The sequence below is a fragment of the Fomitopsis serialis genome (assembly GCF_022376445.1).
Source record: "Fomitopsis serialis strain Sig1Antser10 chromosome Unknown B0H18scaffold_64, whole genome shotgun sequence".
Taxonomy (NCBI): Eukaryota; Fungi; Basidiomycota; class Agaricomycetes; order Polyporales; family Fomitopsidaceae; genus Fomitopsis; species Fomitopsis serialis.
In genome coordinates this window covers 164,802-188,508 of record NW_025955024.1, presented here as the reverse complement: position 1 = coordinate 188,508, position 23,707 = coordinate 164,802, and the positions used below count along the sequence as shown (strand labels likewise).

At 56.6% G+C, this 23,707-nt stretch overlaps 10 protein-coding genes and 1 non-coding gene across 11 annotated transcripts; 5 read left to right on the top strand and 6 right to left on the bottom strand.

Annotated features, from left to right (window-relative positions):
• Positions 1-1,170: 1,170 nt before the first annotated feature.
• Positions 1,171-1,856, bottom strand: B0H18DRAFT_1022995 (uncharacterized protein). The gene is made up of 2 exons (XM_048029611.1): positions 1,818-1,856; positions 1,171-1,768 (listed from the first exon to the last, which is right to left on the bottom strand). Exon 2 carries the CDS (start codon positions 1,526-1,528, stop codon positions 1,343-1,345), a length of 186 nt encoding a protein of 61 aa, XP_047890534.1. The 5' UTR covers positions 1,529-1,768; positions 1,818-1,856; the 3' UTR covers positions 1,171-1,342.
• A 532-nt stretch (positions 1,857-2,388) lies between these two features.
• On the top strand, positions 2,389-3,657 carry B0H18DRAFT_579490 (heat shock protein 30). Its single transcript, XM_048038661.1, has 4 exons — positions 2,389-2,677; positions 2,737-2,889; positions 2,948-3,153; positions 3,210-3,657. Exons 1-4 carry the CDS (start codon positions 2,540-2,542, stop codon positions 3,529-3,531), a joined length of 819 nt encoding a protein of 272 aa, XP_047890533.1. The 5' UTR covers positions 2,389-2,539; the 3' UTR covers positions 3,532-3,657.
• A 285-nt stretch (positions 3,658-3,942) lies between these two features.
• B0H18DRAFT_1022978 (glycoside hydrolase superfamily) lies at positions 3,943-6,498 on the bottom strand. The gene is made up of 15 exons (XM_048029610.1): positions 6,314-6,498; positions 6,086-6,242; positions 5,998-6,032; positions 5,892-5,940; positions 5,756-5,830; positions 5,564-5,706; positions 5,444-5,510; positions 5,318-5,391; positions 5,084-5,257; positions 4,864-5,022; positions 4,791-4,807; positions 4,566-4,735; positions 4,336-4,510; positions 4,210-4,279; positions 3,943-4,156 (listed from the first exon to the last, which is right to left on the bottom strand). Exons 1-15 carry the CDS (start codon positions 6,383-6,385, stop codon positions 4,097-4,099), a joined length of 1,497 nt encoding a protein of 498 aa, XP_047890532.1. The 5' UTR covers positions 6,386-6,498; the 3' UTR covers positions 3,943-4,096.
• Positions 6,499-8,277: 1,779 nt separating this feature from the next.
• On the top strand, positions 8,278-9,793 carry B0H18DRAFT_956863 (Alpha/Beta hydrolase protein; the record flags this gene model as incomplete). Its single annotated transcript, XM_048042503.1, has 3 exons — positions 8,278-8,775; positions 8,832-9,128; positions 9,191-9,793. 3 exons carry the CDS (start codon positions 8,278-8,280, stop codon positions 9,791-9,793), a joined length of 1,398 nt encoding a protein of 465 aa, XP_047890531.1.
• Positions 9,794-11,609: 1,816 nt separating this feature from the next.
• On the top strand, positions 11,610-14,654 carry B0H18DRAFT_880670 (uncharacterized protein; the record flags this gene model as incomplete). Its single annotated transcript, XM_048040789.1, has 5 exons — positions 11,610-11,806; positions 11,856-11,930; positions 11,982-12,501; positions 12,551-14,426; positions 14,476-14,654. The coding sequence occupies 5 exons, from the start codon at positions 11,610-11,612 to the stop codon at positions 14,652-14,654; spliced, it is 2,847 nt and encodes a 948-aa protein (XP_047890530.1).
• A 94-nt stretch (positions 14,655-14,748) lies between these two features.
• B0H18DRAFT_1022933 (uncharacterized protein) lies at positions 14,749-16,531 on the bottom strand. Its single transcript, XM_048029609.1, has 7 exons — positions 16,514-16,531; positions 16,212-16,449; positions 16,036-16,151; positions 15,758-15,971; positions 15,120-15,566; positions 14,983-15,055; positions 14,749-14,930 (listed from the first exon to the last, which is right to left on the bottom strand). Exons 2-5 carry the CDS (start codon positions 16,339-16,341, stop codon positions 15,220-15,222), a joined length of 807 nt encoding a protein of 268 aa, XP_047890529.1. The 5' UTR covers positions 16,342-16,449; positions 16,514-16,531; the 3' UTR covers positions 14,749-14,930; positions 14,983-15,055; positions 15,120-15,219.
• A 1,599-nt stretch (positions 16,532-18,130) lies between these two features.
• Positions 18,131-18,544, top strand: B0H18DRAFT_956861 (uncharacterized protein; the record flags this gene model as incomplete). The annotated part of the gene is made up of 3 exons (XM_048042502.1): positions 18,131-18,300; positions 18,373-18,416; positions 18,453-18,544. The coding sequence occupies 3 exons, from the start codon at positions 18,131-18,133 to the stop codon at positions 18,542-18,544; spliced, it is 306 nt and encodes a 101-aa protein (XP_047890528.1).
• Positions 18,545-19,690: 1,146 nt separating this feature from the next.
• B0H18DRAFT_880719 (GTP cyclohydrolase 1 type 2/Nif3) lies at positions 19,691-20,259 on the bottom strand (the record flags this gene model as incomplete). Its single annotated transcript, XM_048040792.1, has 3 exons — positions 19,691-19,744; positions 19,842-19,987; positions 20,112-20,259. Coding segments are annotated over 3 exons (348 nt in total), but the record flags the coding sequence as incomplete, so codon positions are not given.
• Positions 20,260-20,351: 92 nt separating this feature from the next.
• Positions 20,352-20,459, top strand: B0H18DRAFT_t124. Its single transcript has one exon. It is a non-coding gene; the product is annotated as a tRNA-Gln (tRNA).
• An 876-nt stretch (positions 20,460-21,335) lies between these two features.
• On the bottom strand, positions 21,336-22,145 carry B0H18DRAFT_1121679 (uncharacterized protein; the record flags this gene model as incomplete). The annotated part of the gene is made up of 3 exons (XM_048034373.1): positions 21,336-21,410; positions 21,469-21,645; positions 21,702-22,145. The coding sequence occupies 3 exons, from the start codon at positions 22,143-22,145 to the stop codon at positions 21,336-21,338; spliced, it is 696 nt and encodes a 231-aa protein (XP_047890526.1).
• Positions 22,146-22,227: 82 nt separating this feature from the next.
• B0H18DRAFT_579223 (N2227-domain-containing protein) lies at positions 22,228-23,682 on the bottom strand. Its single transcript, XM_048038659.1, has 3 exons — positions 23,041-23,682; positions 22,358-22,953; positions 22,228-22,306 (listed from the first exon to the last, which is right to left on the bottom strand). The coding sequence occupies exons 1-2, from the start codon at positions 23,672-23,674 to the stop codon at positions 22,361-22,363; spliced, it is 1,227 nt and encodes a 408-aa protein (XP_047890525.1). The 5' UTR covers positions 23,675-23,682; the 3' UTR covers positions 22,228-22,306; positions 22,358-22,360.
• Positions 23,683-23,707: the final 25 nt, after the last annotated feature.

Genomic DNA, 23,707 nt, shown 5'->3' with positions numbered 1-23,707 from the left:
GCAAAAGGCCACTGGTGAGGAACTTCTCCTTGGTATCGCAAAAGAATTGTCACGGCATATGCCCTGCCACGCTTGAACAAGAGAAGATATGGTTTCCACATAATTCGTGGTTCACTGCATTTTCTCTGGAGTCTATGAGCCTTATTCTCAAGATGATGCTCATATTTCTTGCTGACCAGGTGAATCATGTCACATTACGCCGGTCCCTGCTGTCACGACAACGTTGGACATTGAGGTCGAGCCTGGCGGCTCGCAAAGTCGACTCGTTCCCGACTCAACCGTCGGTATCTCTTCGGCCGTGTCATCAGACCCCGCCTGCGCAGTGCACGAATGCGTGTATATGTATGACCTCTCAGCCAGCAAAGCTGTTTCCCTGGTTCCCGCGTGTATCCATGGCCAAATCCTCATTGCACGAGATGAGCCCTCAACAGTCGTCAACGATCTCGAAAGCCTGGCCATGCGCAATGCCGGCTCACGAACTCTGCACACGCTAGCGGCCGAGTCAACAACATCCAGCCCAGCCGTTGGCAGTGTACTTGGGCCTCTGCTAGGCGGTCTCTTAGGAGGTTTCTGTGGGCTGATCCTCATCGTGATAGCGATATGGTACATCTGGTAAGCGCACTACCTATGTACCTGTCCAAGGGCTACTAAACCTCATGCACGTCTCGTAGGACCGCGCGCCATCGCTTGTTCAGCAAGCAAGACACCCTCGAGTCCCAAACCGCCCCAACGTCGCCCAACGTCGAGTACAAGCTGCCCGACCACTCCTCCCGCAGGCAATCTACACTCTCCTCACAGCCCCCGACACCACAGCCCTACCAATATGGCGTCGTCGGGCGGCCCCGCTCGCAGCTCTCCATGTCCACCAGCCCGCCACACTCCCCCGACCCCACGCGCTCGCGGTCTCGCTCGCCAGGGACGTCCGTCCTGACCTATAGCCGCCCGCCGTCGATGACGATGAACATCATGATGCCGCCGAGCCCGACGGGCGCACACGGAGGCATAAACACGCCCATCTCGCCCGGCCCCAGCCTCGCGCCGTCCTCGCGCCCGCCGACGCCTGGCCCGAGCATGGGCGTCGCGGCCAGCTATCCGTTCCCGCTGCAGCAGTACCACAACGAGTGGCAGCAGCAGCAGCAAGCCCGCGTGTCGTGGCCGCAGATGAGCCAATCCGAGGACGGGCATGCTACGGACCCTCGTCGCTCGCCGGTGCTGCGGCCGCGGAGCGAGCGGCGGCCGTCGCGGCTCTCGCTGACGCTGGCGAACTGGAACCCTGAGACGGACGGCATTCTGGGGGAGCTGGACGGTGGTGAGAGGCTGGGGGAGGCGCAGAGCGGGGAGGCTATCGTGGATTCCACGTCGGGCAGCGCAACTGCAGTGGGGAGCAGCAGGGAAGATGGAAAGCTGGGCGCGGAGGCGTCACAGGAGACGCTGACGCCTGCGAACACGGGTCCGGCGGATGCTTCGCGCGATGGTTCGTGAGCTCTGCTCGTAGCATCGCGCTGCATCCCGTCGACGTCATTCGCATGCTTGCCACCTACCGCCGACAACCTTCTGTCTGGGACACGCTCTATCGCCCGAAACGCTGACCATTCAATCATCACGCACGGCCGGGAGGCGTCGGCCTCGTTCTCGTTCGTTCTGCTATCGCGCACTCTCGTTCACGGACTCGCTGTGCTCTCTATTACTCCTTGGTCGGGCGCCCGCCCGCCCGGCAGCTTAGTCGTCTCGTCTGACTTATTATCGCTGATGTCTAGACTGTACAGATGTAAGTGTGTAGCGCGAGCCATCCGTACAGACTCTAGAGCGGCTGAAAGTTGGCTGAAAGCCTGCAGATGTCGATGAAGTGTAAGCCCGGTCCCGGGGTGTTCCGACGAGTCCAGACGCTCGCCGACATACATCATAGGACCGTCCCGCGACGGCTGCACCGAGAACCTTCGTGAGGTGTGTAGTGGATCAGTCAGGGAACGAGAGCACACCGAGGCCTATCACGACCGCCCGCGTCGGCCGAATTGCATACTTGCTCACCGGAACTATGTGGCTGGCCAGGATACACAACCTCGAAGGCGGTGTATACGTGTAGCTAAGTACTTCAAACCCTCGGGCAGCTGATAGTTTCCTTGCAGGTCTCGTGTCGCATGTCTGTTAGGCAGACACGGAGGTGAAACATGCAGTCCGGACTGGAAGTCAGATGAGGAGGGTAGTCGCCCGCCTCGGTGGTGCGGACCCGAGTCCATACATCGACCGGACTCGGGCGGCCTACATGTGCGTCCGACAGTTCTTCTCCGAATGTCACCGTTGTGTCCCTGTAGTGCGTCAGTGGCATGGTCCTAGCATGTTCGCTCGGGCGACTGACCCAGACTGAGCTCGCCGGGGCCATCCTACGCTGTTCCGAGTTCGTGGTTGTATATAAGACGCCATTGGCGGGGCCTCCTCCTCATCCCCATTCCTAGCTCGCTCACGAGTACTCGCTAACGACCCCCAATCCTCCCTCACCCGCACTAACCCCCTTCATACGTGCCTAGTAGTCCGCTCACCAATGGCCGGAAACCAGGCTGTCGGCATTAACCCCCCGGATGCCATCGAACACTTGACGACCCAAGCTTCGGACTGGCTTTGGGCGGCCTTCTCCTTGATGGCGGTCTGCTTCTTGGCTACCTTGTGTTGGAGTGTCATGGTAAGCAATAGCGTAGCTTAACAAGTCGATGCCCGTCGTTGACAACCAGTGTGATGTAGAGACCCCGTGGCACTCGTCTGTTCCATGAGATCGCCGCAGTTGTACTCTTGACCTCCAGCCTTGCCTACTTCTCGATGGCGTCTGATCTTGGCGCAACGCCGGTGGCTGTCGAGTTTCGCGGCGACGGTGGCGACCCTACCCGCCAGATTTGGGTGAGTATCTGAAAAGTCTGAGTAAAACCTACATTGATCGATGCTGAGCACATCGTAGTATGTCCGGTACATTCAATGGTTCATCACGTTCCCCTTGCTGCTCCTTGAGGTCCTGCTCGCCACCGGCCTTCCGCTTTCCGACATCATCACGACCCTCTTCATGAGCATCGTCCTCGTCATCTGCGGCCTGGTCGGTGCACTCGTGCACAGCACCTACAAGTGGGGTTACTACACCTTCGGCTGCAGCGCACTCCTCTGGATCTGGTGGGCTATCTCTTCCTGTTTCACAGCTCCTCATCGGCTCACCAACTGCTTGATAGGTACGTGCTCCTCTGGCACGCGCCGTCCACCTCCTTCGCCAATGGCGGCATCGTGCGCCGGGGCTACTACCTCGCCGCGGGCTACCTCTCCTTCATGCTGATCACCTACCCAATCTGCTGGGCGTGCGCGGAGGGCGCGAACGTCATCACCGTCGACGCGGAGATGATCTGGTACGGCATCCTCGACTGCGTCACCGCGCCCGTGTTCCTCGCGGTCGTCCTCTGGCAAGTCCGCGCTGTCGACTACGACGCGTTCGGCTTTCGCTCCGGCAAGTACGTCGACCACGGGGCGTCGGAGAAGCGTGGCGCGCCTCAAGCGTAACACTGGCCGAGCTGTCTTGCCACGAAAGTCTCTAAACTCCTTTCTTCCTCTTTGAGGGCCCGACTGTTGACGACCTGATGAATCTACGACATGATACGAGCGAGTCTAATGTCCCAATGTACTTACTAACCATTCTTTCGTTCCGACTTACTATACTGTGGAGCTGATCTATTATTACCCTTGTGTATCTTACATTCATCTTTAGTCGACTTTCGCTGAATGCAATGTGACATACCTTTGTTAGCGTTCTCATGTCTCGATTGGGCGCATATGCGATGAATTGGAGCTTCTGCGTCTATACAGGTGCGAAGTGTTCGGACGGCGTAGTCGGACGATGGTCGGGAGGTCCACGGTGTTTGGGAACTTTGTATGAACTTACACTTTCTGCCATGCCATTGAATGTAACTGTCGTTGTATGACCAACACTTAATTCTGTATTGCCAACTTAGTACACCACACAAGCCCAATCAAGAATGCATGATAAGGTAATATCGCTTCATCGTCAGTGACACTCCTCGTTGTGATTGGAACAGTGTGAATGTTAACGAATGAAGTAGTTGCTCGTCTATTGCGGGGCAGCATACCACCAGAGGGTGGTGACGCCGACAGGGAACGTGTACTTGGCCTGGCGGGCTCGTCCTTAGAATACTTCATGATCGACTACCGGAAAACACGCACCTGCTTTCCCCTGAACTCGATAGTAGCATCGATGGCGGTTGGGTCCCAACTACCATTGCTGTCGTCGTCTCTGTAAGAGGGTCACGAACATCAGTTTTCCATGCAGGATGCGGGCTGGGTACACACTGGTTGAGAACGACTAGGCTGTAGCGCCACTGGTCGGAGGACGATGACCGCTTTGTAACAAATGCGGAGACAAGGAGGTTGGAATTGCCGCCTACGGAGGCATCGATCCGCTGTGCGCTCGGCCCGCCCTTATCCTTCGGGATAGTGCCCTTCGACATCTGAGCCAAGGCGTAGACTGGATGGTCGACCCATGTAAGGTCGACGCAGGAGCAGAGCTTCAGTGTACTCACATTCGGGGTTCCTGGTGTAAGAGCCGTCGCTATTGAGCGTGATGACACCACGGCACTGGTTCTTTCCACCACAGCTAGAAGTACCGGGGAGCTTGGGGCCGCCGCTCCCGTCAAGGACGAGGTTCCAAAATGCAGCGTTCCTTGCGAAGTTGTTGACAGTGCCAATAACGCTGCCGGGATGTAAACCTATGCTCCATTAGTATGTGTCACCCGATTATCACGCACTCGTTTCTGAGATAAGCCTGGCACAGATGTGAGACGTCACCAAGTAGTTACGCAACAAGGATCGTAATCTTACCTTCACGTCGCCCCACCAGTCCCCGTTGAAGAGACCCACGCATTCGGTGAAGTAGATGTTCTTGTTGGGGTACGCGTCGTGGAACGTCTCCTGCTGCGAGACGTGCCCTTCGTAGCAGTGAAACGCCACGCCGTCGAATGAGTCCGCCGCCTGACCCATCTATACCACGCGGCCAAGCAATGTTAGCGAGACGTTCCCAAAACAAACGGATATGCCGTACAAGGTCAACGGGGTATGCCCCGGCGTCATCCCAGTTGTGCTCGTATCCGATGAGGAGCGTGTCCTTGAATCCGTTGTCGTCCATGAGCGAGCGGAGCTTCTGACCGATCTCACCCTCCCAATGCGCGTCGATCAGTGCGGTGGGGTAGCCATTGTTGCTGTTCTGGGGCTCGTTCTGTATATGGGGGAAGGGTTTCTCGCCGTTGCCCTTTGAGTAATCAAGGGCTTTGCGCACCTGAATGCCAATGGCCCACGGGGTGATTCCCTTGCTCTTGAACCCTTGCAGGGACTTCAAAAGATAGTTCGCAACTGTGCATCATGATCGGACATTTATCAACAACGATACAATATATGTGCTCACAGACGTCTGACAAGCTGGTGTAGAACTTGCCGCCATTCATTGACCCACCGTCCTTCATCCACCCGGGCTAGACAAAGCTTCACTATGTATCTCATAAACTCACGAAAGGCCGGCACTCACGGGAGACCAAGGCGTGACGTGGACCTTGAGGTCGCCGTTGATCGACATCACGTCCTTGATGACGGAGAACAGGTACGAGGGGGCAGCATCGATGTTGAAGTCGTTCAGTGAGGTGTCCCCGCTCGTGTCATCGAATGAATAGACTACTTGCGAGAATCAGCTGGATAGCGCTACGTTGTGCGAGTTGTGTACCTTTCGCAGAGAAGTCGGAGGCTCCGAGGGGTACCCGGAGGTATGTAAAGCCTGCTGCGTCCGCGCCATCGGTAGCTGTCAGGGCGAGCACATCTGAGTTGGTGGGATGCATTCCGGAACTAAGCGGATCACGCACGGTCAAAGAGGTATTTCAGCAATGCCCAATACTTGTCCGAGTTCGAGTTCTACACGGCATAACATTCATCAGTTGGTAGATCCTGTGTGCACGGAGGAAACCCAACCTTCAGATCGTTGAGGAGCTTGGCGGACGAGTCAGCTGAAGGTAGATCGTCGGTGCATGGTGGCGTGAACATGACATTGGCAGCTCACTCATAGCGGCACCGAATCCAACGACGCTCTGGTGGTAGGTCGTGTCATCGATCTTGATGTCTGACGTGCCAGTTGATCCAGGCGAGCCAAAGCTGACATGCTTTGACCCCAAATTCTTGTACGTGAGGAGGTTGTCCTTCTGCCATGTCGTCGACCACTGCAGACATTCGATAATCGTCGCGTAAGCATAGCACAAGTACACCAAAGACAGAGGTATGGTCCACTCACAATGTCATATATATCTTGTGCAACAATAGGCAAGGCCGAAGCCAGGCCAAATAAAATAGACGAAAGCTTCATGAGAATCACAAACCGACGAAGATAGTAGCAACCGTCGCCGGGGGACTATGTTACGTGGTACTGAGAACTGAGAAGGAGATATGTGTACGTGCTCTTATATGTGCGCATTGCAACGACGATGAGCACGGAACGCATGGTACAACAACGCGGTCAAGATCACTGCCGGAAAGCCAAGACACTGCGCGAATGACAGCGCGATACCGCCTGCTTACCTCAGATCTGCCCCGGGATGGATACAATCAGCAAGGACGCATCAAGATCAGGCAAAGGACAGACGAAACCTGCGGGATTGTCGATAAAAGCATGTGAGCGTATACACTGCCACGACGCCCATTCTGGTCCGCCGGCGACACCGCCAATAGTACAGCTAATCTGAAACCGAGCATTTGTGAATGCAAGACGGGGCCAAGACGAATAACGTTCTCGTGTCAAGGCATGGGGCAGGCATGGGCGTCGAGCAAGGGCAAGATCCTGAAGTCACTGGTTCAGTGGGAACAGGATGAGGGTACGCAAGGCGACTCGCCTCCTGATCTGCTTGCCATGTAGGTCGTGCAACTAATTGACCGTACGCGCCGAGAGCGGGTAACTGCCCAGACTTCGAGTACTTCGCACCTCATGGTACCTTTCCGCTTGCGACAATTTTGGGACTCTGAGAGAATGCCTGATTGCAGTCAACAACATAATCGTTGTTGCGTAGCTGGTCAACCGTCCCGAAGAGCGCAAGTTCCGTGATCCGTTCGTCCGTTGACCTGTGCAACACGCTGAAACATAGCTTTACCAGGCTTTACCACCACACAGTGGCCGAGCCTCCATATGCCTCCATCAGATTCTCAGCCGTCCGATACGTTTTCGGTCCACCGAACCACCGAGTCTGGCCCGCCGGCGACCGCACTCATGATCAACACACTGCTTTAATCCCGGGAGTCAGCCAGGTACAGCATACTTCGAAAATAAATGGAACACACCTATTAATTCTTGATGATGAAGTTTACAACTTAAAGCATCGTATGCGAATGATTGACAACTTTGCCATTTCGACCAAGTGCATGCAAGTGGTAAGTCACGGTGCGAACGAGAGTGACCTTTATCGATCACTCGACCACGTGGTCGCCACAGGACTGAGGAAGTGCCCTCCCGGCGCTTCCATCAAGCGCAACCGTTCCGTCCTGACCTAGCCTGACCTGACTTGACGTGCTTGCTTGCTAGGCACGTCTTCGCTCACAGTGCTGCTCAACAGCTGCAAGTATTGAAGGTAAGATCAAGGTCGGGAATGATTGAAGTGACATTACTTATTGTTGAAGAGGGCGAACCGTAACTTCATCTCAAGACCGCGGCATCCCCCGAACGACGTTACAGTCCCGAATGGTTGTTGTATTGAGAATGTAACTTCGGATGTGTAAGTAGTTTCACGTCTACATACTTAGCGCAATACTACCCCATCCACACTAATCACGATACTGTAGAATTTAATTCAATCCGGCGCGGGTTGTGACGTGTGACGGCCGCGCCGCCTGAAGACGGCGCGGCGCGGGCGATGGTGACGTGTGACGCATGCGCGCAGACGGTGCGGCGGCGCGTCAATGCGCTCAAAACATCACCAAAATGCGTGCTGGAGACCGCCGCCGGAGGCGGCGAAAAATATATGCATTTGTCACGACCGGCGGGGCCCTCAGTGACCTGTGACAAGGGCCGTTTTCCGGTGCGGCGAGGGGCCTTGTGACGTGTGACCGCCGGATTGAATTAAATTCTACAGTATTCTTATTTCTTCCGTGTGACAATGACGAACATGGCGCTAGTTGTTCTCAGGACTCCACCGTGCACCCTGCCTCGAGAATCTCCCACTTGCATTCGATGGAAGGCAACTACCAGCACCTCAAGAGCCCCTCGACCCGATGGCGGCCCCAGTCTTAACTCACATCCACTTCGCCCTCATCCTCCCCTGGCTTGTGATCCGGCGCACCGTCAAGTACCATGCGCACGGCCCACCGCATCCAGCGTGGGGCCTCTTCCTCGACCTCGTCTGTTCCTCAGCGCGTCTCTACTTCTCGCTTGCCCAGCGACACATGCGGGAGGTCATCCTCGAAGATGACATCCAGGCCCCACCCACCCCGGGCGACGACACGCCGCAGTTCAACGAGGACGCATGGAGGCCGAAGCCGTATGCACACAAGTTCGCTGGCGTGGGGACGCGCGTCGAGCCGGTGAGGCTGAGGGCCGTTGCGGATGAGTGGAGGCGCGGCGTGGCTTTGGTGGGTGCTCCGTTTGTGCGAGCGGTGGACGTGCCCGGGTTTTGGGTCGTGCGGGACTCGGAGGGGAGCGACGTCCCCGCGGAAAGTCCGGCGCGGGATGGAGAGAAGGTCATCATGTATCTTCCCGGAGGTGGCATTCACGTATATGTTCCACCTTGCCTCGTTGTATTCCTCGCTCGCTCATCGATTGCACAAAGCCCATGACAAGCCCCGTCTCTTACGGCCTAGCCCTCGCAACGAACCTCCGCGTGCTAACGGTGACCTACCGCTCTGCCAAGTCTTCCTCCTCCGCGTTCCCCGCCCAACTGCTCGATGCGCTCGCAGGATATGTGCACCTCATCTCGCTGGGCTTCCGTCCATCAGACGTCATCCTTGTCGGCGAGAGCGCCGGTGCGTTCGCGATCCTCGCGCTCATGCGATACCTCGGGGAGCTGCGCGCGGATGCCTCGTCTTCCGTGCGCCCGGGTATGGTCGGCGCTGTTGCGCTTGTCTCGGTATGTCTTCTGTCATCTGTCCGTTCCCCCAGGTCATGCCATTAAGTACTTATTGTTGACAGCCTGCCTGCAACCTCTCGCGGTTCGACCACCCCGAGATCGAGACCGACTACCGACTGCCGTACTACAGGAAACACACTGTCCCCGCCCTCGCGCGGCACTTCGACCTCGAGCACCTACACGAGTCGCTCTACTTCAGCCCCGCCCTCGCGAGACCGGAGCAGCACGCCTTCGCGCACCTCCTTCCCTCCTCGTCCCCCTCTTCTCCGAGCGAGGGCGAGAAGGTCGCAGGCGGTGCCGAGGAGAGCGACGACTCGGAGAGCAAGCCGGTCGACGTGTGGGTTCAGTACAGCGACTGCGAGCTCTTCGCGGACGACATGCGCAGGTTGGTGGAAGCCATGCGCGCGGACGGCGTACATGTGAGACACGACGAGGTGTGGGGCGGGCTGCACGCGGATGCGATCATCAAGCGGTCGGTCAAGCTCGCGGGTGCTGGGGTCCGGCGCGAGATCCGGAGGAGGGTGTGGCCGTGGGGGACGAAGACTGCCGTGCAGCTGGAGAAGGAGATCGAGGAAGGCGATGGTAGTTGGGCGAGGCTGGTGAAGGTGGTGAAAGAGATGGCGAGGACGCAGCATGAGGAGCCCAGTTCTGACAGGACATTATGATTTGGTACGTAAGGCCACTGCTGCAGCTTGCTTACCTCGCTCACAGCGTAGTGTATGGAATAGTGGAGGCCTGTTGTTACCTATGGTCAGGGGTTCCGCTGTCTTTGATCGCCGGGACATGCACCGTAGACACCTGGACTTCGCTACTTGCTATCGATTGTCTCAAAGCTTACATCTGTTCTGAACGATGCATATACTAACTCCGAAACTAGGGTTAGGGCCGTATCGGTCTCTCGTCCGATGTATCAGATCGTGTACGTACTCAGCCGAGTTGGAGGCAGTGAGTAAACTACTCATAAAGTCTCTATTGTCGACTCAGAAAACGAGTAGAACGTTGAATCTGAAGGAGTTCTGGCTTACCAATCGATGCTACTGGTACGGAATGGACGTCCGTATGCATCGGTCATGACCCTGAGTCCGCCCGCTGCGGGGACGACGAAAGAGACCTTCAGACCCGACTTCCGAAGGAGGAGGAAAGGGGACAAAGGGTTTCCGAGCTTTTTACATACAACTACAGACGAGCGACGAGCCTTACTGAATACAGAGTCTTTGCATGTTTGTCGGAGTTCGTGTCCCTGTAATTGGGAAGACAAGGACATTCAAGCCATTTTCTTCGTTTCTCCATCATGTTTCGTGTTTGCTTGCTCAACCAAACTATGAATACAAATAGACGGCCCTAGAAACTTGTCATAAGCAGTCTACAAAACGGTACCTACGATTCCATTAAGCTCGACAACCACACCGTTTGAGTCTCTGGACAGTAGCTTAACTCATTTGCATACCTGAACTTTATCGAGTATAGAAAGCTCGGAAATAGAAGCTCAACTATCCCGGTGTCCTCGATCGCCCGCTCAAGCTCTATGTCTGACAGCCTAACTTACAGGCCGGAGTGATGATGAACGGATGACATCATGGCCGGAACTCACGTGGTTTTGACGTACAACACCTTCCTCATACGGCAGGGCACTTTCCTGATCCGTCAGACTGTACTTGCGTACTCCGAGTCTGAAAAGTTTGTCTTGGTAATTGCGTCCGGGTGGCTTCTACATTAGCTCAAAACATGACATCCTCAAATGTATATAAGAAGCAGTCCTTTTGTGCAACTCACGTATCGAATCCCCCGTTTGTCCTTCGTACTCGAGTCTGACGAGCGCATGCATTCTACTTTTCGACGGCGTATCTAGTATTTGGCTATTTCGACACAGAATCTTCACGCATACAGGGTCTTGGACCCTGTCAAAGCCTGGGTCACTGGTAAGTTACATATGCTTGTGTGTTCCTCGGAGTTTTCATTTCAACTCGAGTCTCCCGGCGGACAACAGACTTTGAGGCCTTTCCTAGGCCGAGAATGATGTCCTGTGATCCACTTTCCCTGCCAGCGAAGGTATGAGGAAAGGCTTCCATTTCATCACAGCCTTGTACGCGCAGGAAACTATGGTTTCTTTGCAGTGCCAGCCGTTATTGCGCTATGCATTGGGTGGCCGACTGAGAAGTCCGGCTGAGATCCCGACCCGATATAGTAAGTAATTTCTGCACTTAAAACGGGTGTACTTACTGGCAACCAGTGCAACCAGTCCGAAAGGGCAACTTGGGTACCACTCAGTTGGATCGCAAGCAACAAGTTATAACCAAGCAGTGAAGGTGGGCGTCTCGGCGCATCCTCCATTTGGAGGCTGATATCATTTGGATATCATCGCTAGCATTATCGGCCAAATGCGGAAGCTGGGGACCAGGGCGGAGTCTGCGCGTGTATCGCCTCGAACGGGCGGCGGCGACATCAGTTGCGCGCCCAACCGCACGGTTCCCAACGTCGACCATGTCCGCACGACGCCAGGCGTCCACGACATCCCTCTCGAAATTTGTACGCGCAAACTCTCCAGAGTTCTCCAACCGTTCACTAGACTTCTGTAACGCCTTCTGGGGTCTCGGCGATGGCGGCGTCGATGTATTGTTCGCGCGCATGCGCGGCGCATCGCGGACGATGGAGGAACTGAGGAGTTTCTGGAAGGAGAGGTGCGTAGTTGTATCTCACACACCTAATGTTGACTTCAAGGGCATGCAGAGCTGCGATTGAGGAGCAGTATGCAAAGCGGTTGGCAGCTTTGTCCAAGGTCACATTAGGCAGAGACGAGATCGGGTGGGTGACGCACACATTCGTCCTGCTGCGATAGCTGAGGCTCGCACAAAGGGAGATGCGCTTGACGATGGATACTCTGAAGGGCGAAACTGAGAAACAGGCGGGGTACCACCAACTAGTTGCGCAGCAGATCAAGAACGAGCTCGAGGCGCAAGCTGCGGCCTTCGTGAGCAGGCAACAGCATCACAAGAAAACAATCCAGATTGCAATTGAGCGCGAGTTCAAGACAAAGCAGACGCAGGAGTCTTACGTGCAGAAGGCGCGCGAGAAATACGAGTCGGATTGCATGAAAATCAACTCGCTTACTGCGCAGAGCACGCTGGAGCAAGGCAAGGAACTGCAGAAGACGCGCGAGCGCCTTGAGCGTGCCCGGCAGACTGTGCGTGCAAACGAACAAGACTTTTCCAACTTCACGCGCGCGTTGCAAGAGACAGTGCGGAAGTGGGAGATCGATTGGAAGGCTTTCTGCGACAGTTGCCAGGATATGGAGGAGGAGCGGATGGAATTCACGAAGGACAATATATGGGCCTATGCCAATGCGATCTCCACAGTCTGTGTGGCGGATGACGAGGTGCGTGCGGTAACTCTTCGTGTCTACGCCGTTTCCGACGGCGTCGCAGTCGTGTGAGAAGGTGCGACTTGCACTGGAATCGATGGAGGTCGACCGAGACATGGAGAACTTCGTGCGCGACTACGGTACAGGAAGCCAGATACCCGACCCGCCCGTCTTCGTGGACTACTCCAATCCCAACACGATCCCCTCTTCTGGGCAGCAGATTACGACTCGCCCTGCCGCCTTTGTGCGCTCTACCCAGCGCTCCCGGCAAGCACCGCCATCGCCTCCACCCCCACAAGAGGAAGAGCCGCCTGTCAACATGACGGGCGTCGGACGGGCTGGTGGACGGCAGACAGATGGATCGGATGTCGGTCCTCAGGGTACGGACAGCAGAAACGGTGCCAGCGCGTACGTCAATGGCCATTCAGTCTCCCCGGGACCCGGCGCACCCTCGCGTGGGCCGCCTTCACAAGGCGGTATGCGCGCCCCAGAACCTCAGGCGGACCCTATCGACCCGACCGCAGAGACGATGCTGAAGATCGGTGAGCGGGCTTACCCTGTGGATCCCTCACGCGACCCGCAAGGACAGAGGGGCGGCAGCAAAGTAGCCGCGCCACGGCCGCTCAACGTCGGGCAGGATGATGATCCGCTCGCCCAGCAGATGGTCGCGCTCCAAAAGGGAGGAGGCAGCACACGGCGGCAGAGTCAGTACCAGCCACAGGGCGCGTATCCGACTTCTACCCCGTCGCCAACGAAACGGGACGCCACGGCGAACAAGCTGTCGCCGCCGCCGGATGGGTCGAGCCGGAGTGGTCGCAGGAACTCGGTCGACTACCGTCGCTCCGCGGAGATCGTTGTCGGCGCGCCGCCAGCGTCCGACCGGCGTTCGACGTCGCCCAACCCGTACCCGAAGCACATGCTCCCGCCGTCGAATGTAGGTCCATCGGGGAATCTGCCCGTGCAGGAGATTCTGCACGACTACGAGCAGTCGTTCCCTGGTGAGCGCAAGTCTATAAGCCGGCCGGGCAGTCGTCCTGGGAGTGTCATTGGGCTGCCAGGGCAGGGTCCGAGCCCCAGCCAGAGCCAGATACAGTCGACGAGGCCTATGAGCGGGCAGGCAGGCATTGGTGCACAAGGACGCAGTCCCAGCCCGCAGCCGTTCGCGCCGCCATCGCGCAGCACGAGCCCTGCTGTTCCCCAGCCGCCGAACGCTCGTAGGCTGAGCACGAGTAGGGTACCTCCGCCTTCAATGAACGGTGCCCCCGCGGGGCACCATGCCACGTCATCTGTGAGCTCTGTGCGCCCTGGCACTGGCACGATCCAGGTGCCGCAGCCATCGGCGCAGCACCAGCGCCCGACGAGCCCCAATAGCGTCGGCATCGTGCTGGACCCCACAGGTCGCGTAGCACTAGACGAGATGGCGAGCAGGTACCAGCCGCCGCCGCCACAGCAGCCGCAGTACGGCCGGCCTCCTCAGCAACAACCGCCTGCGACGCAGGTGCAACGGCAGCCGACGTACAACACGCCGGGCTACCCGCAGCAGCCCGTTGCGGGACACGTCCAGCAGCCGTCGCACGGACCTCCTGTTCCGTACGGGGGACCGCCGCAGACAATCGCGGCACCCAACTACTACCCGCCTCAGCCGCCGCCGCCCCAGCAGCAGTACGGCCAGCAGCCACCGCCGCCGGTGCAGTACCAGCAGCCTCACCAGCAGCAGCCATCGTACCAGCAGCCGAACGGGTACCAGTCGGGCGTGGTGCCGTCGCAGCAGCGCACGCCGTCGGGGTACTTTGGGCAGGATCCGTATGGCCAACAGCAGCAGCAGCAGTACAGGGCGCCGAGTCCGGCGAGGGCCCCGTCGCCGCAGCCTCCGCCTGGGCAGGCGCCGCCGCCGCCGACCGGGGCGTACACAGAGGATGGGCGTGGTATCCTGTTCTATGGTGAGTGTGTCGCGTGGGACGGAGCGACGAGTACTGATACCCGATTCAGTGAAAGCGATGTACGACTACCAGGCGACGATCGAGGAAGAGTTCGACTTCCAGGCGGGGGACATCATTGCAGTTACTGCGACGCCCGAAGACGGATGGTGGTCCGGCGAACTGCTCGACGAGCAGCGGAGGCAGCCCGGCCGCCATGTATTCCCGAGCAACTTCGTGTGCCTCTTCTGATCGCCTCCCGCGCAAAACTCATCCCTTTACCCTTCTGTTACGACTACGGATGTTCGATGCCGGACGCTGGCCAGGGTTCTCAGTGCAAGTGCTGTGCGGGCCACCTTCCCAGTGCCGACGTCGACCACGGCGCTCATGACGTATCTTCTACATGCACATCTGCAGGGATCTATTTATCGGAGTCAGCTGTTCTTCGGGATCTGTGTGTGCTCTCCATTCATTCTTTGTTCTTCCGCTCGAACTTTGATTCTGCCCACTGTCGCTCGTTTGTGTCTCGTGCGTCTCTCGCTTACTCATGCTGATCTGTTTGTCACCGTTTAGTGTACAGTCGCCAGTACGTTCGTCCTCCTTATGCGATTATCTTGCAAGCTTGGATCGCCGAGTGAACCGGTTGCAGATAGGTGAGTTGTTAGACATGCAGAGTGAGTACGCGCACTGCAAATTTATCGGCACTTTCGGTGGCAGTGAAAGGGGGCGCATCTCTGTAGAAGACGGCGGTTAATAGTACGGCATATTAGACATCTGACTCGGAGTAACTACCAGCTACCAGGAGACGGCGAGTTCTTCAAAATGCAAGTACGGCCAATCTCGCGCTGAGTTGTCGTCCAAAATCCTCCGTTGGATGCATGAACAAGGTCACGTCACCTTCATCAAATCGGTAATGTTCATTCATGAAGTCGGCAGCACCACACAAGTGGAGGACCTGCGCGAACGCAGCATGGATTCGGAGGAGCTCAGGATCCGGGGCTTCGATCCCGGGCAGTGCCCGAAACTCGACGTCGGCGGAGCCTTGGCCATTGCTGAAGAGATGGCCTTGCGCGAGCATTCGCGTTGTGTGCTTGTTCGGCACATCCGGGAACTTGCGTGGCAAGGGTCTCAGTCGGTGTCGGTGAATATTGCAGGTGAGGAGGACTGACGGCGTCTTTGTCGAAATAGAATTGGAACCTGCCAAAGAGGTGATGATTGTGTGTCGACATGTAAACGCCGTTTGCAGGCGTGGTGATCTTTGATCCTGCTAGCCTGTCAATGCCGATGGATGTACATGATCGTAGCATATCCCAAGTCTTCGCGGCTTCGTACTGATGATATGCAGTTTAACAGACGGCGGAAGAGGACACGAAGGATCACGATGTCACGCACAACTTCATGGCTGTTGTCATCGCGAAAGTCATCAAGCACAAATGGGATGATGTGCGCCGCAGCCATGTACTGAAATGACGACCCGGGGGGTATGTCCTGGCTGCGCATGAGCTCAAAACCTCGCGCGGAGTCGAAGGCGCGTGTTATCGCACAACGGTGTTGTTCACGTTGTTGGAGCTAATTGAAGATTGAAATATTGAAGAGTCAGTACTTGACAGGTAGACGGTCGATGCGCAGCTACACACGTTTTCAGGTCAGATCGAGTGCTGGACTCGGTCTGTTCTTCCGTGCGGTGTAGAGTTGGTGTCTGGCTACTGCTGGGTTGGACGTGGGCGTCCTTGATACCGAGTGCCATCACTATGGGATTGTGGTGTACTTGGCGACGCTAAGCAGAGCTTACATTACACTACGACTCACTTCGAAGGAAGAGTGACTGCAACCAAGTTCTTGCTAGGTTAACGACGGCTTCTTCCCCTTTCTGATGAGCGATATGAAGGGCAATGGCGACATAGCGTTTTCCGGCAGCGGTGGGAGCATGCTGCAACATCCCTTTGAGGAGTTTGTCGAGGCGAATGACTCAACGAGTCTGTCGGGACTGGCCGAGACGAGCGCCTCGTGATGGCACCCATTTTGACCTATCAGTTTGACCAGTTCACTGGAGAGAACGTCGGTGTTGATGTGCTCATCGTTGTATACTTCGTCCCAGTCTGCAGACGTACAGGTCAAAATGGTGCATGTTGACCGGATAGATGACGACCGGGCGTGAGATGTAGGCATCGCGCTGGCAGTGTCTGTAGCTCGTCGATGTTCAACGTTCAACGTTCAATGGGGGCGGGGGGAAACAAGAAAGAGACGAACGACGTGAAGCTCTGGGGACAACAGTTTGCTTGTAACTTACATAGTATGTACTGTATTTGCGGGCGAACGAAGCAAGCATAGTATTTCTACGCTCGTACCCAGCCGTTCTGGCGTAAAGAGATTTAAAGTCCGTCGTGGCACTTTTCGCACTCCGGTTACCTTTCTTGGCTAAAAAAGTTACCAAACAGAGGAGTGTCCAAGAAAGAACAAGCGTCTCATCGACTGGCTTGCGAGTCTACGATGAGTGGATTGATCCAGTGGTTACATGTTACAAGTCCCAGCAGTCATTCCAGTGATTGAATATACTTAATATTGACTAGTGAATTACAAGTGGCTGGGCACCGTTGATACAGTAATACTCGGGCGGTGTATATCATCCTATATAATCCTACATAATCCCACCCGGTCGGTTTTGCCCCCCTACGACCATCCCCCTCTCCGTACTTGTATCCTCAGAGCCCCGTCTGCACTGTACTCCTAGCATCACTTCACGCCTCACCATGCGCGCCTTCAACATCATCGACCCGACGCTCGGCGGCGAGGCCGCTTCCACAAAGACTACTGAGCTCGGGGTCTAACAGATGGATGAGTTTGCATGACGAAGATGGAAGAGCGGCATCGCATCTCGCCCTTCTCTTATCTTGAACTGAGAATTGTGTTTCGCGTCTGATGCGCTGCCGCGAGCCGTGCTAAGTCGGGAATGTCCCGGAATCGCTTGATTATATACGTCATAGGTTCATGGGATGCACACGGCCCCCGCAATGTCCTTCGGAATGTGGACGAGAAGTTGCGAACATCGTACGGACTTATCGCAGGCCCGCTCCGATGTCTACAATGGCCGCATCGGTTATTATTTGCGAGCCCCCGGAAGTCATTAGCGTGCACGCACCCTACACAGGGCTACGTATTACGTCCATTGCATTTGCCGTAGTAAGTAATGTATTAGTTCAAACAGGACTAGCCGGACGCACACGATGCAATCTGGAGGCACCGGCCTGATCTCGATGTGGACAATTCCCCGCTTCGGCGATCCTCTCCTGCAGGGGAATGAGATCAGGGACTGGTCATAAACTTGGAAGCCCCTCGGCGCTTCCACCGCAAGACACCAGCTTGTGTCCCCGAAGGAACGCACGAACTGAACAGGGCTTCGAAGAATCCAGGACACTTTGCCCAGCGGCGGTGGCCTCCCGATTGGGCGAGTGTTCCGGATGGAAAGCTGATCGTAGAGGGTGCAAGGGGTCTCTGCCCTTTTAGCAGCGCTAGCGCAATCACGAGCCCCGGACGCAACTGTTGTGTACCAGCCACAAGGCAGCTAATGATCCAGGCCAACACAATAGTACGCGGGCGCAGCGGTCTGCAGTATATAATCCCGCCCAGTCGGCCTTGCCCTCCTCACTCGCCTTGCGACATCCCCGCTCTCCGTCCTTGTATTCTAGCCCCGTCTGCACTGTACTCCTAACATCGCTTCACGCTGCACCATGCGCGCCTTCAACATCATCGAGCACCCGACGCTCGGCGGCGAGGCCGCCTCGCGCAAAGACTACTTCGCCGTCTTCGGCATCGCGAGTGCAGCAGCGACCATCGCCGCAGCGACCACCGTCGTCGCCCTCCGTGCGACCGGCACGCCCATCGCGGCCGTCATCGATGCGTACGTCCGTACATGTTCTCCCCTCCCCTCGAGCCTGACTCATGTCGCGCTAGCTTTGTCCAAACCCACTAGGCAGCCTGTGCACCCTGCTGGGCAACTACACGCAGCACTGAGTGGTGAGTGGGCTGTGATTTGCTGCATCCCGCGCACAGGCTTATGGTCCGGGTCGCAGCTGAGTACCACACCGAACGTGTCGGACCGCCCGAACGCCCCTGTGTATGTTCTCCGCGCCCGAGCGGACTGACTCCAGGCGCAGCGCCCGCACTCCCCATCCACCGCCCCTGTCCCCCTCATCGCCTTGACTTCGACGTTCCGCCGCCACTCAGACACGACATACCGTTACGCTCTCGCCACCGTCCGCCTCCCGCCACCAGCTGTATCAATGGGGTTATTTATAGCATCGACCTGGAAACAAGTGTAGGACTGCCTGGATTGTACTGTACAGATACTGTGTACCACGAGGAATAGCGATCAAATCACACACCCGTCATGATGTTGCTGTCTCTTCAATCACGAGAGGCAGCACGCCGCGAGAAGCAGCAATCATGCACCGTCTGCTGAGAATGAACCGCCGAGGATTGTATTGAACATCGGTCCGTCAAGTTCAAGTACGAGCACGCGCCTGACCTGGGCGGAGGCACCGGCACTGGCAGCGCTCGTCGCGTATTCATTCGAGCGCGAGTGCTGCGTCCCAACTTCCACCCCAAGTTCCGAACCCGAGAGGTTCTGACCTGTTACTCCATAGCATTCTCTGGGATGCCTATCAGGAAGCCGAACCCTGCTGATGTGACTGAGCCACCGGTCTGTCGTACGGCCGTCCGCACGAGCGGTCTCTCGATCGCGGCGCATGCCACCGGATTGCCACAACGTCCGAATCGTGATCGCAAGCGGCTATCTGCCCGTACGCAACGCGTTTGGTCGATACCTACGATATCGCCTGTAGAGTCATACATCGCTGTGGCCGGCGGCGTCGCGCCTTCACAGCTCGGCTTTCACGAGCGCACCTGTCAAGCATGTCACATGTCAAGTGTCAGAAGACTGGACGTACTGGACACAGTGCGACGGGGGTGCCGCGGCGTGGTTCGCAGTCCCACATACGAGGCATCCTTTTCAGGGCAATCCCCGAGGTGTCGAATAAGCTCGTCGGGCACGGGGAGTCGAAGGACGCGTCAGGAGTTGTGCACCCGTGATCTACACACGTAGAGCTTCCTATCGAGCCTGCAGTCGAGACTGCTTAGCACGTCACTGGTTTGCTTGTGGCGATTAATTGAATGTGGACTTGATCATCATGCATTCGAGAATGTATGAATCGCAGCGCGTTTCGCAGACAGTGCTATCGGGGGTGGGCAGACCCCCGCAGACAGCTTTGCCTTCCCCCGAATGGGCAGATTCAGAAGTCTTCCAACCTATACACATCGTACGCGACTTCCTCATACGGATGTACCTGTTCCAGGATGACCGTCGTCAGCTCAACAACCATGCGCAGTTATAGAGTCCGCACGCACCTTCTCGAGCTCCTCCAGCACACGCCGCAGCTCAACGCGCTGCCCCTCCCGCAGACCTGCATCTGACAGATCCGCCTCGGAGTCGGCTTGCACGACCACCTCGACGCGGTCCTCCTCCACCCGCTCCGGCCTGCCTACCTCCCCGATCGCCGGGTGCGCGCCGTCGAGCGGTGTGAATTGCCCTGATAGGAGAGAAGCCACGGCGGGGGTTCGTCGTCCGTTTTCGTATAGTGGTTATCGGTCAAGCATCGAACAGGTCATTCAGCGTCCTTCGAGACCTGCTGTGTAGATGATGCGGCTACCGACCGGTGCCCCGACTGACGAATGCGCACCCGCCGTACGCGCCGATCCGCCCGACGTTCCGCGGGAATCGTTCAAAGAGGCGTCCGAGGACGTGCTGTGTAGACGCTACGGGCACGAAGAAGACAAGTTTGAAGCGGGGCATGGTTCGAGTCAAGTCAAGTCAAGTTGCCCGCGATCAATTGCAGTGAAGAGTTCTCGGAGCGAGAACAGGCTGATGTGTCCTCATAAACAAATCGTAATATCGGTGCTATAGTGTAGTGGTTATCACTCGGGATTTTGATGTCAATGTGCCAGGGCTCGAACCAGGCAGATAAATTTCCCGGAACCCAGGTTCGAGCCCTGGTAGCACCTTAGGCTAAGGTTGTCTTCCTCTTTTGCCTCAAGCTCCAGGCTTTGCTGTCGTTGCTGCATCAGTACACTGCAATGATGCTGCAATATTTTCCGAGTCATCGACGCAGCATTGAATGTGGAGGGATGGGGGAGACCGAGTCAACATGTCCTCAATATTACTTCTTGTGCTACACATCCCCTGACGTTCGGCGCGCGTCGAACGCGGGAGGTTTGGCCAAAATGGCCCAACACCTCGTACACGCGCGCTGAGGCTGGATGAGCGCAAACTTGTGTGGAAGCGCAGGTCACGGCGAGCGCAACCTACTGACAAAGACAGAAAGTAACGACAAGGTTTGACAAACGCACATACCAGAGAGCAAACCGGCATCCGTGCATCAGCTCAGGAAAGGGAACAAGCCGCAGAGAGCACGAAAGAGGTGCATGATCAGCCGATGTGACTGCGATGCGATCACTTATTAGCGACCACATCCATGTTCCCCATCTTAGACTACCAAATAGCTTAGCGCATTCTACTATGCACGACCACAGCCCGCAGGAATGAAGCATGTCAATGGGGACTTCTCGAACTGTTCATGCCACGCTTGGGCTCTGAAGAAGGGTACCTTGCACAGGAACACAGGAATGGCGAGTGCCCCACGAAATCATCGCTGCGTGTGCACGGTGAGGGTTACCAATAGCAAGCAGTGCGAGTGACATAAATCACAACTGACAACGAGTTGCCCTCGCTGTGACAACAACGGCATCGAACCGCCATTTCAGTTCACGCAATGAGATCGAACAAGAAAATTATATATCATAACCAGCTACAGACCATAGTGCCCCGGGCCACGACGTCCGGCAACACCAACCAATGAAGCGCGAAACGCACCAAAATAGCTAGAACTCCATGTTCGCACCGATTTCTGAGCTAGTGTCTGGCACACCGAAAGTGAATGTCCACGGACCAGTTGACTGCAGAGTTGATACACAAGTGAGCCCTGACGAAACTTGCTGGAGGACAGCCACTGACCTCATCAGTCATCGTGACATCTGTTTGCTCTGGTACGAAACCAGAGTCCAAGGCCTCTTGCGAGAACGGGGAGTAGAACGGCGGGATAGTGTCCCATTGCGCCGACTCGGGCGTCACAGGCATCGGTGCATGCCCGGTCGTAACAAAACCGAGTCGATAGCATTCCAGACGGAGTTCCTACGACACCCTGATTGTAAGGGTCGAGTCAAAATCGTCGTGAATCGGATGCGTACCTCAAAGCTCGTTGCAACGAGCTGCGGCATACATGTTATGCTCTCGAACACTTCCACACGCTTCACCATCGATGAACCAGACTTAGCACTTGGGGAACCTGGACCCGACCGTCGGCCCTGACGGGGAGACGCCCCCGGACGACGAGGGCGGCCATATACACGATTTGGCGACGCGGGTGCACTGGCTGTCGGCGCAGGAGGCGGGCTCTCCGGCTCAACGCGCTGCGCCGGCATGTCCTCCATCGTCTGCTCGGGCGAAGGCGTAAACGTGGACCTACGCAATCCGATCTTCGGGCGCGCTTGCACTAGTGTTTGCCTCGATGGTATCTTGATCGACAGACGTTCGTTGTGCACTCCGTCGGGTGTGGCGTAGCCGGAGAACAACGCCTCAGCGGGCGGGTCGTTGACGGGCAGCATAGAGTGGGAGTAGTAAGTGGCGAACATGGCTGGGGAGGCTCTACGTTACAGGTCTGCGGCAGTCTTTAGATAGCGGGTCGACAGTAGAGAGGGGCTAAAGCGTAGCCTTATACGCTTGGGCCCACACAATGTAACGCTCACGTGCCCTGTGCCACTGACGAGTCTTGTCTTCGCCGCTCGGACCTCAGCTATGCAACAATCAGCCACAAGGCCATGCAGTCCACACAAAGAACAGTCACCTCTTATCGCATCTTGGTTGCGACCCAGAACTCCGCCTGGTACAGCCATCGCATCATTGCCTCGCGGTCTGCTGTGTATTCGCACTCGATCGTGCGGCTGCGTCGTGGGCCGTCCGCGTCCGAGGCTACGTCGAAGCCTATCGTGTTTGCGAGTCTCAGCACCTCCTCCAGGCTCAGCTCCAGTGTGGCTTGCCCTCCACCAGTCCAGAGGAGCGGTCCGAGGTTGATCCACGTCCCGCCTGGCTTGAGTAGCCGATGGATGTGCTCTAGCGTCTCGATGATGTTCAGCGAGGTGTCAATGAAGAACAGCGTGACAACGAAGTCGTAGCCAGGTGAGCTACCGATGGGTGGCGCTGCAGGCCGATCGAGGCGGAGGAAGTCGCATTCCGCGAGCTCTAGGTTCTTGGACAGTCGCGGTAGAGCATCTGGGAACGCAACATCTCGGAAGAGCGTGTCGACACTGCGTTGATGTGAGAACCAACTGGCGTATGGCTGTAGGGTGTGTTGGTTCACGTGCTGAGTGGTTGTCTCAGAGAGCAGGAAGCGGAACGCGAGGTTCATGAAGAATGAAAGCTCATTCGCGGTGACAACGTAGCCTGCGCATGAATTCATCTATCAGCACTCTGATACATGCATCACAACAGTCACTTTCGTAGACACCGTAACAAGTATCGGGATCTCACCCATCTGCGATATCTCCCAAGCAAGTCTACCCAGCCCCGACCCAGGAACTAGCACTCTCATTTCCTGACGAGCTGCAGATTTGGCTTCCTGTAAAACGTCCAGAATTGGTCCGAATATCCTCGCTCGCTCGCCCCGGCCTTCTTCGCTCCAATCGCGTACGAAATGCTTCAGCGACTCTCGTATTCGAGAGATGTCGCCATGCGCATCATGACCTTGCCAGTCCACGCGCGACAGTCTGTCCGAGAACTGTTCCTTCGCAAGCTGCGCAATGCTTTCCGTGACCCTAGTATTCACCGTTATGGCCTCTTGCAGTCGGTTGAGCTTGGCGGGGTATCCTAGGTCGTATCCTATGTGTTTGTGCGCGCGTCCTATCTTGGCATACGACGCTCGCATCGTTGCAAGTTCACCGCGCGACAGCTTTCCATAATGTTGGTAGGATAGCGCAGCCCGTTCGACGGAGAAGTGCCCGAATGTCGTTCGTCGACGCCCGGTGACGATTTCTGTGACATTCCGGCGTAAATCCGAGAATGATGAGAACCCAGTGAAGCACAGACTGGATAAGAACAGCAGAGCAGGGATAAGACAAGCAAGAAATGCGTCGGAGGAAAGAGTGTGGATGATGTGGTCGAGCATGAACCAGTGTCAAGCGCCCGGTCGTGTCCACTG

What these genes read in the sequence shown, in the direction of transcription:
- B0H18DRAFT_1022995 (XM_048029611.1), bottom strand. Translation starts at nt 1,528, where the DNA reads ATGCGAATGACGTCGACGGGATGCAGCGCGATGCTACGAGCAGAGCTC.
- B0H18DRAFT_579490 (XM_048038661.1), top strand. Translation starts at nt 2,540, where the DNA reads ATGGCCGGAAACCAGGCTGTCGGCATTAACCCCCCGGATGCCATCGAA. An exon ending in CCTTGTGTTGGAGTGTCATG is followed by an intron (nt 2,678 to 2,736) that starts GTAAGCAATAGC and finishes AGTGTGATGTAG; the next exon opens with AGACCCCGTGGCACTCGTCT. An exon ending in ACCCTACCCGCCAGATTTGG is followed by an intron (nt 2,890 to 2,947) that starts GTGAGTATCTGA and finishes AGCACATCGTAG; the next exon opens with TATGTCCGGTACATTCAATG.
- B0H18DRAFT_1022978 (XM_048029610.1), bottom strand. Translation starts at nt 6,385, where the DNA reads ATGAAGCTTTCGTCTATTTTATTTGGCCTGGCTTCGGCCTTGCCTATT. An exon ending in GCTGAAATACCTCTTTGACC is followed by an intron (nt 5,831 to 5,891) that starts GTGCGTGATCCG and finishes TCGCCCTGACAG; the next exon opens with CTACCGATGGCGCGGACGCA. An exon ending in TTACACCAGGAACCCCGAAT is followed by an intron (nt 4,511 to 4,565) that starts GTGAGTACACTG and finishes TCGACCATCCAG; the next exon opens with TCTACGCCTTGGCTCAGATG.
- B0H18DRAFT_1022933 (XM_048029609.1), bottom strand. Translation starts at nt 16,341, where the DNA reads ATGTTGCAGCATGCTCCCACCGCTGCCGGAAAACGCTATGTCGCCATT. An exon ending in GCAGTCACTCTTCCTTCGAA is followed by an intron (nt 16,152 to 16,211) that starts GTGAGTCGTAGT and finishes ACAATCCCATAG; the next exon opens with TGATGGCACTCGGTATCAAG. An exon ending in CCTTCGTGTCCTCTTCCGCC is followed by an intron (nt 15,567 to 15,757) that starts GTCTGTTAAACT and finishes AGACGCCGTCAG; the next exon opens with TCCTCCTCACCTGCAATATT.
- B0H18DRAFT_579223 (XM_048038659.1), bottom strand. Translation starts at nt 23,674, where the DNA reads ATGCTCGACCACATCATCCACACTCTTTCCTCCGACGCATTTCTTGCT. An exon ending in TTGGGAGATATCGCAGATGG is followed by an intron (nt 22,954 to 23,040) that starts GTGAGATCCCGA and finishes ATTCATGCGCAG; the next exon opens with GCTACGTTGTCACCGCGAAT.